At 35.0% G+C, this 13068-nt stretch overlaps 1 protein-coding gene across 2 annotated transcripts in view; it reads left to right on the top strand.

The window, feature by feature from the left end:
* SPATA6 (spermatogenesis associated 6) overlaps window positions 1-12165 on the top strand; it is a 37459-nt gene extending 25294 nt beyond the window's left edge. For both annotated transcript variants that reach the window (XM_070745844.1, XM_070745845.1), the window contains 3 exons: window positions 4760-4859; window positions 7431-7546; window positions 11816-12165. In XM_070745844.1, coding sequence (XP_070601945.1) covers window positions 4760-4859; window positions 7431-7546; window positions 11816-11993 — 394 coding nt within the window. In that variant the 3' untranslated portion in view covers window positions 11994-12165. The remainder of the gene's footprint in view (window positions 1-4759; window positions 4860-7430; window positions 7547-11815) is intronic.
* Window positions 12166-13068: the final 903 nt, after the last annotated feature.

The following is a 13068-nucleotide window of genomic DNA, read 5'->3' as shown; positions in this document are numbered from 1 at the left end:
AGCATCATATATACATTTTTATCAACATTGTCTTTTAATTGTTTTTGAACTTCTTGATGTTTTATTTCGGTGTTTAGTTTGAGTTTCTTTTTTTTTTGTCCATTGATACCATTTTGTCCACATTTCATAGTAGTCCAAATCTTTTTGATTATTTAATTTCATTGTCAATCTGTCCATCTCTGGGCAGTCGTATATAGTTTCTATTCAGATCGTATAAATCTTTCGCCTTTTATTCCTTTGTTTTAATGTATATAATTGTGCTTGAGTTTGGATACATTGTGTGTTCTTATTTTTGTTCATTGTGCAACTTGGTGTTGACAGATTGCTGTCATATGGCTACAAAGGCAGACTGAGATTTATTTGATTTTCAAAGCCATTCTTCAATATTCCTTTCTACCCTTTGTGATCTACTAGTATCTTTTCTTTCTTTTCTTAGGTTCAGAGACTTTAGAACCATGTGATTTTCAATGTATTTGGATTATTCTTTTCTTGGTTGCTTTTTCATAGTTTTGTTCCTTTTATTTTATTTTTATTTTTGTTGTTATTTTCTGGTTAGTAACATGGTGATCATTTCTTCTCTAATGAATTTAAAGGCATGTACAAGTTTTTGTTCAGGTTTTCAGAAATGGCTGTTTTTTTAAAATACAAAGTTTGTTCAGCTTTACAAAATAATATATCATTTTATACCTCCTTGCCCTAGCTGCAAGATATTAACACTAGTCATTTGTGGAAATTTCATCCTTACAATGAAGCCTTCACTTTGGTGCGAATCCATTACTAGAGTCGGGTGAAACATAGAAACATAGAAGACTGACAGCAGAAAAAGACCCCATGGTCCATCTACTCTGCCCTTGTACTATTTTTTTGTATTTTATCTTAGGATGGATATATATTTATCCCAGGCATGTTTAAATTCAGTTACTGTGGATTTACCAGCCACGACTACTGGAAGTTTGTTCCAAGCATCTATTACTCTTTCAGTAAAATAATAGCTCAACAAACAAGAGTAGTAGATCATCTATTTATACTATAGCAATAAGAAGAGTCTTTAGAAGGTTGCAACTGACTTGGCTTCAAATGTCCTGTTACTCTTGCTACTACCTAGCTACTTTTCTACTCTGATGATGGGTGGGATCAGATGCTTGCCCAGTAGCTATATTTGTGTACAAGAAAGATTAATGAAGAAAAACATCTTCTCTATAGTCACCTCCCTACAGGGGTATCTCCCAATATAGACGTAAGGTGGAGTTTCTGAGTTCAAGTTGGTAATCATCCATATATTTGTGAAAATCCTTAGTTATTTTTAAAAGAAAGTTGCTAAAGATTCTAAGAAGCTACATAGCTATATTATAAAATCATGCTACTCTTTTCTATTTTTTCATGTATTTATTTATTAATTACAGTAGTTTCTGGGGGAGTAACTTACTCAGTATTAGTTAACATTAATTGATTCACAAAACTACCAGGCTGGCCTATAGAATAAGAAAGTTATAGCTCATCACAGTTACTCTAGACCTTTACTATTTATCTGTTATATTAGTTCATCGGAACTTGATTTTGTCTATTAGAAGTTAAAACAATAGATCTTTATGGTATATTTTTTTTGAGAAATTGATTTATTGATTTCAGCTGTGCATTAGACCACCATAATTCTTAGATCTTTTCTCAACATATAGTTCAACTATACAAGGTAGACCTCCATAACCTCAGCTGCTTTTTCTTAGCACCTTTACAGTTAATTCTTTTTTGGGTGCAGAAGTGTGAGCCCTGCTGAGTTCAGTGGAACTTACAATTGTGTATAACATTGCTGTCTTAATGCGTTAAATTCAAGCTTGGTTCACTGTTGAGTTTTCAAAAATTCATTTTAGCTACTTCAGTCATAGAGCAATTTCTTTTTAGCCATAGAGTGATTTCTTTTCACCAGACTCCACAATAGTTGCTTGCACTGTAGACGTGCATGTTTTCCTGTATTATATTGATCCACCCCTCCCCGTGGTAGTTTGTCCTTGTATGTGGACTTACTTTTCTTTTCAGCACAAATCCTCTGCATTTGAAGCTGATAAATGTATGGTTGAGCTTATGAGGGGTTTTTGGAAAGGAAAGGATTTAATAAAGAGCCACAGTGTTTTGCAGAATATATTTGTGATAATTTTGCTAATATAAAATATATTAAGTTTTTCATAATCCTGTTTCTAAGATCTAGGCCAGAGTTCTTCAAATGTTGCAACTTTAAGACTTATGGATTTTATCTCCTAGCATTCTCCAGCTAGCATAGCCAAGTTTGAGGACCCCTGATTAGGCAATGATAATCAACTGTTAGAATCTTTCCGTGATGGGAATATTTTTGTTTATAATTTTAAAAATACAGTTTGAATATAAGCTTCAGAAAATGTCTCCCATAATCTTGAAGAATATAACAGATGATGCAGGGTTTTTTTTGTATGGTGACTTTTGCATGATATACTATACGTGCTACCATAATGATTTAAAGGGTTGCCTGGTTTTTCTAATTTATAAAATTATATGTTTACAAGGTAACTGAGATTAGCATATCATAGCATAGCAAATATAAGTAAATATATTCATTTAAAATAAAGTTATCTTAAATATTAACTAGTAGTAATGCTTGTTTTGGTTGGGAAGATCAATACAAAGTGATCAATAGACATTTCTTAAGTTATAGCGCACACTAGTGGATTTTTCGGTCATTTCAAGAAAAAATAAACATTTTATATAGAAAAGGATTTTTGTATTACAGTATATATTAGAAAATTGTGATTAAGTCATGTGCATATCATAGAATTGCAGCTTGTATAAAGTCATCTGGTTAAACTTTATTGCAGGAATATTTTAAACTAGAGTCCCCAACCTTTTGGACCTCAGAGACAACCAAGGTCATACTTTTAAATCCTGCGGACCACCAAATAATTTTAAGTCCCACAGACCACTAATATGATTTTTTAAAAAGATAAATACATTTGTAAAATAATGATAAGAGAACTTCCATTTTAATATGAAATGCATAACAAAATTATAAATGCTTATTTAACTATAACAAAAACATAAATGCTTATTTAATCATGAAATCTTTAAAGTTTGTTTAATTGTAACAAAATTATTAAAGGTAGTGTAATTATTACAAAATAATTGAAACTTATTTGATGGTGGCTTGCTGATATTGTTGGGAAAATCAGTCCCATATTCCAGAATTATAGCTGTAGTCCCTTCCTTCCCCTCTTTCCCCCTCCTTTCCCTTCCCTTCCCTTTCTTCTTCCTGGACTGGATTAATTGCTCTCAGCCATATCAGGCCCAGGGGCCAAGATTTCTCGACGGATCACCAAAATTTTCTCTTGGACCACAGGTTGGTGATCTGTGCTACCATCTGGATCCACACTATTCTTAACAGATTTATTTCACTGCTAACCAGTTTTTAGCATCAGGAAATGCTGCCTAATATTCAGTTTGCATGTCCTTTTTTAAAAAAAAATTAAAGCACTCATCCTTATTGTCTTTGGTTTTTGTTTTTGTTTTTTTAAAAAAACAGCTTCCTAATCCTGAAGCAACACCTTTGATATTTCTGAGTGCTTATATTTGTCATCATTGAATATCAACCAGTCAAATTAAATTTGAACTATGGACTTATTTTATTAAGGTGTTGCTCAATCCCACTAATATCATTACATAGTTAATAAGCACCGGTTTAGTGTAATTTCATCTTTTATGAAATCTGTAAAGCTGAATGGCACAGGCCTGGGAATTGCTCTTGGGAAACCTCATCAATATACCTTTCCTGAAAAAAATGGAAAATAAATTTCAAGCACTTTTTGAATGCCACTGACTCAGTTAAAATCCACTAAACCTTAATAACTTGCATTTATCTATTTTGGCCACAAGAGAATGGAGATAGCCTTAAAGGGAGAGGAGTGAAAAAGAAACTCAGGATTGCCCCATTTTGATTCTCTTTGTTCTAAATGCAGAGAGAAATTCTGTCAGGTCTTCAAGAAATTGTTAATATATTCTGCATCAGTGAAGAATTTTAGTAGACCATGTATATCCTGGTCTGGCCTTAACACAAAGATATAATCACTGTGTATTGGATGCTTTATTGAGATCAACAGTAGCTCCACAAACATTTTCTCGTTCTTAATAAACTAGTTACTTTACTTTATCATAAAAAAGGATAAGATAATAAGTTTATTATTGACAAACCCAAGATGGCATCTGCTAACGATAGTATTCTTTTCTGAACGCTTGCATATAACTGGTCTGTAGTTTCTTGGATCCTCCTGCTGTCCCTTTTTGGATATTAAGGCAAATGCTCATCTCTCCTCTTCTGGTATATTAACTAACTTATTTTTTATTGTTACCTGATACTGTTCTGATGTTATAGTAACAAAGATGGCAGTGAGTGTAACTACCTGTGGTATGCTTTTGTAGCTGTAAAAGTATTATATTGACTATATGTAACATATTACTAGAATTAAGAATGTCCAGCGTTTTCTTCCCACAGTGGCCAAGTAAGTGCATATATAAAGTGCAATTGCACTCTCCTTTTTGTCATCCTCTCCAGTTGATACTAAGAGGCATAACCCCTTTCCTTCTAAAAATAGAAATATATCAAATAGCTATTGATAGCTTTATCTTTCATATGCATCTATAAAAGTAAAAATAGTGTATTGTACCCATTTCCAAATGTTAATCTATGTTAAAATGTTCATATGAAGTGTCCTAACTTGTAATATTTGTTTTTGAATTTTAGGTCTTACACAGGTTGGAACACACCAATAAATGGGGATGAGATTCATAAACGAGTGAAAAATATTTTAAGAACACACAGTGCAAGGCAAAGGCTAACATTTGTAAGTCTGAAAATCAATTGGCATCTCTTTTCCTTCCTCGGGTTTTAAGCAACAAGGTTTATTAACCATTTCCTGCAATTATCAATACTTCAGCTATAGCAAACAGAGGTTCACTATTCAGCTTGCTAGTTCCTTCAGGCATTACAGTTTCCTCTCTGGATGCTAACAGCATACCCATAACGTCTTAGAAAAGGCAGTCATGACATTCCCTGTGAGATAAGACAATTTTTCAGGAAATATCTTTCCCTTTCCAAAGCACCATTCAATATTACATGGACTAGAAGGGCTATAGGAGAATAAAGAATGTTTGTTCATTGGCATGTGTAAATAATTTGGGATGCAGCATATCCTCTCTTGTTCATGCCAAATTTTAGAGCAAAAGGAAGCACATTTAAAGCAAGCACATACTGTATTCAGTTTTGGTCACCCCACTACAAAAACAACATTGAAACTCTAGAGAAAGTACAGAAAAGAGTAACGAGAATGATAAGGAGATTGGAAACCAAGACATACGAAGAGAGGTTGCTGTAACTGGGCATGGATAGTCTAGCAAAAAAAAAGGGCCAGAGGGGACTTGATAGCAATATGAGGCATTTGAGGGGTTGCCACAGAGAGGAGGGGGTCACACTATTTTCCAGGGCAACTGAGGCCCAGACCAGGATCATATGGAAACTGACCAAGGAGAGATTCAAACCTGGAAATAAGAAAGAACTTTCTGATGGTGAAAGCGATCAACCAGTGGAATGGCTTGGCAGCAGAGGTTGTGAACGCCCCATCACTCAACACATTAAAAAAAATTGGACTGCCATCTGGCTGGGGTGGTGTAGAATTTCCTGCTTGAGAAGGGGAGTTGACTTGATGACCTGCAAGGTCCTTTTCAATTCTAATAATAAATAAAATAAAGAAATACAAAGAAACAGAAATGTATCTATTACATATTTGGTTCGTCCAAATACTACCATAATGGCATGTTTAGGATTTGTGAGTGAATCTTATTCTTAGGCAGCTATATATTGCTCTGTTGTCAGTTACAAAATTGCACAAATTTCAGCCATAGAATTACAGTATCTTCCCCTTTCCAAATTTGAATGATCTTCCAGTTCCTAAGGTGGGTACACTCTAAGCCTCTTATTCATCCTCCTCCTTAATTCATACAGAAGCCATGAATAAGATTCTACTTTTTTCATTAGGAGTTTTTGATTAGGACTAAATAGAAATACACTGCTCAAAAAAATAAAGGGAACACTTAAACAACACAATATAACTCTAAGTAAATCAAACTTCTGTGAAATCAAACTGTCCACTTAGGAAGCAACACTGATTGACAATCAATTTCACATACTGTTGTGCACATTCAACTTTCTACAGAACAAAGTATTCAATGAGAATATTTCATTCATTCAGATCTAGGATGTGTTATTTGAGTGTTCCCTTTATTTTTTTGAGCAGTATAGTTCATTTTCTATGAATTATTCACAAGTGTCTTTCACATCTAGTTTGGCATCTAGGGAAAAGTTGGCTTTGTGGATGTCTAATGTAGGATGATAAATAGATTCTAATTATTAAAAGTATATGATGTAGGTTTTAATATCCACATATATTCTATTAGTCTTAAAGCAATCCTATAAAAGTCAGTGTTACTCTCCCCATATTGCCGGGAGAAGCAATAAACTTAAAAATAGTTTAAATACTTTTTTAGAGGAAGTACAGTGGTACCTCTACCTAAGAACACCTCTACTTAAGAACTTTTCTAGATAAGAACCAGGTGTTCAAGATTTTTTTGCCTCTTCTTAAGAACCATTTTCTACTGAAGAACCTGAACCTGGAAAAATTTTCCAGGAAATTTGAGATCAGCACGAAGGCCCGGCCAGTTTCCTGTCATTCTCCCTTTAATCCCAGCCATCTTGGGCTTTTCTGGGCTGCCAGAAGAGCCTTCCGGTGGTGCTTAAGGAGGCTTTGGCAGTCCAGAGTGAACGAAGCATTTTCCTTTCCCTGGGCACTTGCAGAGGAAATAAATCTCTGCCAGTGCCCAGAGAAAAGAAACGCTCCCTTCGCTCTGGGCAACCGGCTACAAAGCGAGTGAGCGAGGGGAGAAGGGAGCCCTTCAGCATGGGAAGGAAGAGGAAGCTGGTAGCAGCAGCAGTCGCCTTTCTGTCAAAGGAGCGGGAGGTTCCCCCCTCTCGCCCGCCTGGGTTTCTCTCTCTCGTGCAGTGTATGGGAGGCGTGTGCTCCTCCTCGCCGCCTCAGAGTCCCTCTTTTTTTTAAAGCCTTAAAGTTTTGGATTTTTTTGATCCCCCTCACCTCACTTTCTTCCTTCGGCAGCGACTGTCATCCTCCTCTTCTTCCTCCTTCTCCCAATCAAATTCCAAGCTTTTATTTCTTTCCTAATGGGTTTGCACGCATTATTTGCTTTTACATTGATTCCTATGGGAAAAATTGCTTCTACTTACAAACTTCTCTACTTAAGAACCTATTCACGGAACAAATTAAGTTCTTAAGTAGAGGTACCACTGTAATATGTTTTGATTATCTGATTCTATTATTGTTTTTTTTTTAATCTTTATTTCTTAGGATGAGACTACTTTGTCAAAGGAAGAGTCTTCTAAGACAAGAGACTCAAGGATAATTGATTTCGGAAAAAGAGATTATTCACATACAGATTCTTTAAACAGTAATTTTCGCAACAGGTAAGGTCTCTTTCCATTATGGTCCCCTGTTCCCATTCCTCCCTACCTCCCCCTCTTCCAGTTCTCAGTCCTACCCCAGATTCTCTCTGAAATAACTTTAGCCCTTATATGGTTAACATGTGCATACCATAGCTATTAGAGACTAAATTTAAATAACTTTTTGCACTAATTCCATGCAGGTCATTTGAGCTGGATAGTTAACATGTTTGAACCAAGGTACACCCCAAAGTGAACCTCTGTTACTTTTACTAGATACAATTTTCTGCCTTTCTCCTGGTCTTTTGCTTTTTCCTGCATAGCATTACTTTAATGGTGTAACAGCCATTGTATCTTTGTACAATTCCATTTTAGTGTTATAACTGGGATAATTTAATGCCCAAAATTATGTCAGTTGTGTCTGTGATGCAGGTCATCTTATATTACTAAAACTCATATTGTTTTTTATGTGTATAACTAAAAGCCACACTACTGTAGGGCTCTTTATAGTGTATTGACGTCACTGGAGGAATAAACCCTTTACTGTTTCAGTGGGAACATAACAAACTATACTCAATCAGACTGTTAAGACATTTAAACTAATATCAGTTACATTGATTAACACTGACATTCAGAATTTTAGCCCAGAGTTGTTTCTAATTGCTGTTTTATACCAGGAATTGAACCAGGGATTTTTATTTTTTGCATGCAAAATTTGTACTTACCTTATATTTAAATTTCTCCTTTTAACTGGGAACTAACTCATACTTCAATATAATCAAACATTCATGTATTTTGAATTTTTCTGTTATATATATATATATATATATATATATATATATATATATATATATATATATATATATATATATATATATATATATATATTCTGATGGAGTCAATGTGGGAAGTACAACACATGAATAAAGAATTTGCAGCTCTTAGAGAAACAACATCATTGAGAATAATTGACTTTGAAATGTTAATACTGAAGTAAGGTCAAATGCTGATGGGTTTGTTCCATCCTTTAGGCCAGTTAAGTGAGTTGGGAAATAAGAAGGCTCAAGGATATTCTGACAGTTTCAGGTCTGAAGATGTCCTCATAAATAGCATGCCAAAGTAGAGTTCAAAGGAGAGAGTAGTTTTGCTGACCAAATGTTCACACTAAAATAAATGATTGAAAACCTCTGGGATTACCCAGAATATATGTGATGTTGAAATATTTGGCATGAAAGTGACTTTGAAAGGAACTTGTGAAACTCTAAAGGATATGGAACAAAACCATGTGACAGATAGATGACAGGTATTTCTGAAAGTGGAGTCAGTGCCATTATCCTGCTTTTAATACAATTTCTGCTTGTAACCCCCAGATCGCTTCATTTTAGCTTGTCAGAGTAGTTTTCAGTTAAGATAGCACTTTTTACAACATGGATGTAGATCTGTCCATTTCATTGTGGTATTCCTTGTGAGGAAGGGATGGCTAATGGCCCTGCATGAAAGTGACTGCTGACCTTGTCAGTATGCTGATCTGAAACCAACAAAAATCACTGCTGCTTTTTGTAAGAAAGTCTTAGGCTGTGTTGTGATGACTAGTTTTAAGTGAACGAGCTTGAATTTGTTAGAAGCCGACTCTGAGTAATATGTTGGCAAATCCAGATTATTTGGGATATTTTGAAGTTGCTTGTTTCAGATGCAAGCCAAGAATGAAAGTGTGAAAAACTCAGAATTTGGCACATACAGATATGTTTAGGGTGTAATCAACCAACTATTGTCTTGATTAATACCTGACTGGTAAAAGCTATTCTAAAACATGTGGTTTCTCTAAGTGAAGAGTGATCAAATCCTTTGTAGGAAAGGAAGGGGCACATAATGCTTTTTCTGTTTCTTTTAAGTCACACGCATGCTAATCTTATTTATTTTTGTCTTCCTTTCTTCAATACACTTCAATACCATTTCCTATCTTGGAAGTTTGCAAATAAAATGTATTTCAGTGTAATATAAAATGGAAAGAAAATGTTTAAAAATCCACATGCATAATATTTACATAAGACAGACACAGAACTTCAGTAGATAAAATAATAGCAAACACTTCAGAGTCATTGTAGAGCAGAGTTCCAATCTCTCCTGCTTTGCAGACTGGACAGGGGAAGGGAGAGAGGGGATAGATCTGTGCAAGCGGTGTGCACATACACACACATGGATGTGCAGGTCCATTTGCACAAATGGTTGGCCACAACCACATATCGGTAGTGGGCCACAGCCCAGCAATTGGGGACCCCTGTTGTAGAGAGAACATTTCAGGAGTAGGTTCCATCACAGACAATATAAATAATTGTAAGGTGACATTCTGTTACTCATGCATATCTGTCTCCTTGGCAGCCTCCCTGGCCCAAAATTAATCACATAGAAGAAAACTATTAAAACACTGTCCATGGAGGTTCTTAGTCATGATTACCCCAGAAAAAGATTTTCCCCCCAACTGCAACTAGATTTCCTTTATTTCCTTGATGTTTCACTTCTCATTCACTTCTCATTCTCTTCAGATCTAACTGGTGAGGAATGGAAGGGACTTTATATTCTTTGCAATCAGTCAGTTGTTAACATTCTGAGGGTTGTTGAAATCAGCTGAGGGCTAACTTGTGCCCTCAGAGTCACCTAAATTAGGGAAATCAGGAAGACATTAAGATAGAAGACCAAAACACTCAGACACATACAGGGCAACATTGTATATGCAATGCAGTGCAAAATTGTACATTGGGAAAATGAAACTATTATGTAAATGCATAGCACAGCATAGGAGAAACCAATTCAACATGGATAGAATTCAGTAGTCATTCCACATCTGAATGAAAAGAGTAATAAAGTTTACCTTCAGAAGCTAAACAGAAAGGACCAGAAAGGCAGAAAGGACCACTGGTTTGAAAAAGGAGTAAAAAAAGGCTATCTGTGTTAACACTTGAACATGCCTCTTTCAAGGGTGTACATGTGTAATGACAACACTTATCTCCTGTTTACAGTGCAGCTTTTCAATGGTCCCAAGAAGGTTCCATATTTGTTTGCAGTTAGGACACAGATTAACCCCCAGCTGATTTCAGTAACCTCAGAGAGAGAATGCTTACTGCAAAGAATAGAAATCCTTTCTATTCCCTCCCTATTAGTTAGAACTTGGTTGAGAAGTGAAATGTCTTCAAAAGAAAATGAAAGAAGTCCAATTATAGTTTGTAAAAAAAGCATTTTGGGGGAATATCAAAACTCTGATCAGAATACAGTTCATTCATAAAGATTTGTGTTTAGAACACATTTGTATGAATAGAATTAAGAATATTCAAAGTTCCTAAGAACAGCTGCCTAAGAACAAGTTGAAGTTTATTTTAAAAGTTACATGCTTTTGCGTGTGTGTGCTATACCTTTGAAGTAGGCAGCGTCAAACACGGGCATAGCAAAGATTTCACCAAAAACTCTTTACTGCTATAGGATAGAATAACAATCTTGAAAGCCTGTCAGAATTTCTTTCTGCCTCACCTTTAAATCAAACCAATGCAAAGTAAGGTTACTTTGAGTTTCTTTCTCACATTTTCTTATTTCTTAGGACTTTCCAAAAGTCTCCCCTTAACATACCTACCTCCTCTACTCCCAAGGCCAGGTCTATATTCCTTCAACCTGCATCTCTGAGCTTTGTATCATCACAGTGAGGGCACCAGAAGGAAATACAACTCCTGTGAAAAATAGACTGACAGGGATGTGTTAAGGGTCATCCAAAGAAAAAAGAAAATTTGCCTTTAGTAACATAAAAAAAAGAAAAGTATTGATACTTTTGGAGCTGCATTTCAGCAGGCCATGGTTTTTTAATATAAAAAATAAGCACGAGGTAAGGAAGCTCCCATACTATTTGAAGTGTGAAGGAGGTTGTGTAGTGTGTAATCTTCAGGCATAATCTGATACTGAAATGAGAAGCAGACTGATAAGCAGAAGCTCTAATCAGGTAGATTAAAATGCAGGTGCAGATAGAAAGTAATAACACCATACATATTCCTGGAAAGAGATCACCATCACTGTCTAGAATTTTCCAGACTGGCAAGCAGTACATTATGTGCCTTTTTCTAAATAGTATTTCATATAAGCAAATATTTGTCATTGTTAATCTTGGTTTATGAGTAATTAACACACAATGCAAATTATATAAAGTGTAATAAGTAAATGATAAATGCCTGTTACTATTGTCTGAAATTTGAAAGGTAATGATTTGCTTTATTTTTATTTATTTTTTGGTCGTGTGCTTATGGGCTTTGCCAGTTCATTCAGCCAGCCAAACATCATGGTTCATTTGGATAATGATGAATATTGGAGCAGTCAAGTTGCGGAGTATAAAAACAAGCCCCACAGAGCCATCTTTGAAGACAGCCTGGAAAAAATATATCGAAACATGTACAGAAATGCTTCCAGCTCCCTTTCAAAGAATAAATCAAGCTGAATTCCTAACAAGTGCTTAATGAACAGTGTATAAGATCAGTATTTTTTAATTATGAAGATTATTATTTGTCTAATAACTCTATCCTATTTTTTAACAGAACTGTTTTTACATATGTGAAATTTTTGAGGCTGGGATTTTCAATACAAAAATAAAATCTGGAGGATTTTTGTTACGATGTATTGGTTTTTTATCAATTTATAGGCATGCCAGCAGTTTTAGTTTCTGATTTTCAGACATCAGGTTTTCAATTAAAGAAAATCTAAGTCATTTGCCCATGATTTTATACTTCCACTAGGCAAATATATGAAGTCTTTCCCTATTGCTTCTGGAATTGTATTTCTAACTCTGCTGATGAAATACATCAACATCATTATCATCATTTCTCTCGGTCTCTGAGTCATGCCATTGTATTTGTGCTTCATGTATGTGAGTGGTGACAAGAAGTTGATTGTGAAGTGGGCGTCCAACAGCATCAACTCTTTCAGAACTATAACACTGGAAGTTATTACACTTTCTGGAATTAAAAAAAAATGGAACAATAATTAATAACCACCTAACACAATTATATAATATTTGAAACTTATGGTATATACAAGGTGGTACAAAAAGCAGATGGCATTCGCTGAGAATTTATAGCAAATTACTCAATTCAGTCAGAGAAAGGAAAGAATTTATTTTTAAAAATAGATGAAATAGAAAAGTCTGTTCAGTTAAATGGGGGAAAGATTGAAGCAGGAGTTCAGAGAGTAGCAGGTGAAAAAGAAGGTTTCAAGAAGTTCTGCAGCTCAAAAAGAACAATGATAAACTGGAGTGAGTTTGGTAGACTAGCAAAGTAGCAAGGTGTCTGAAAATGAATCCCTGTGAGGAACAATTAAATGTTTTTTTATAAATTGGGTTTGAAGGAAAAATGAGGGGAACAATAGCAGTTTTCAAGTATCTGAAAGATAGTCACACAGTCTTCTATAATGAATATAATATCCACAGTTCTAGAATATAGGAACGGAACCACTAAGTTATAATTGCAAGTAAAGGAAAAGATTCAGGCTTGATAGCAGAACAGCCTTTCTGATTAAAT

The sequence above is a fragment of the Erythrolamprus reginae genome, chromosome 3 (assembly GCF_031021105.1).
Source record: "Erythrolamprus reginae isolate rEryReg1 chromosome 3, rEryReg1.hap1, whole genome shotgun sequence".
In the NCBI taxonomy this organism is placed as follows: domain Eukaryota; kingdom Metazoa; phylum Chordata; class Lepidosauria; order Squamata; family Dipsadidae; genus Erythrolamprus; species Erythrolamprus reginae.
This window is presented reverse-complemented; position numbering and strand designations above follow the sequence as displayed.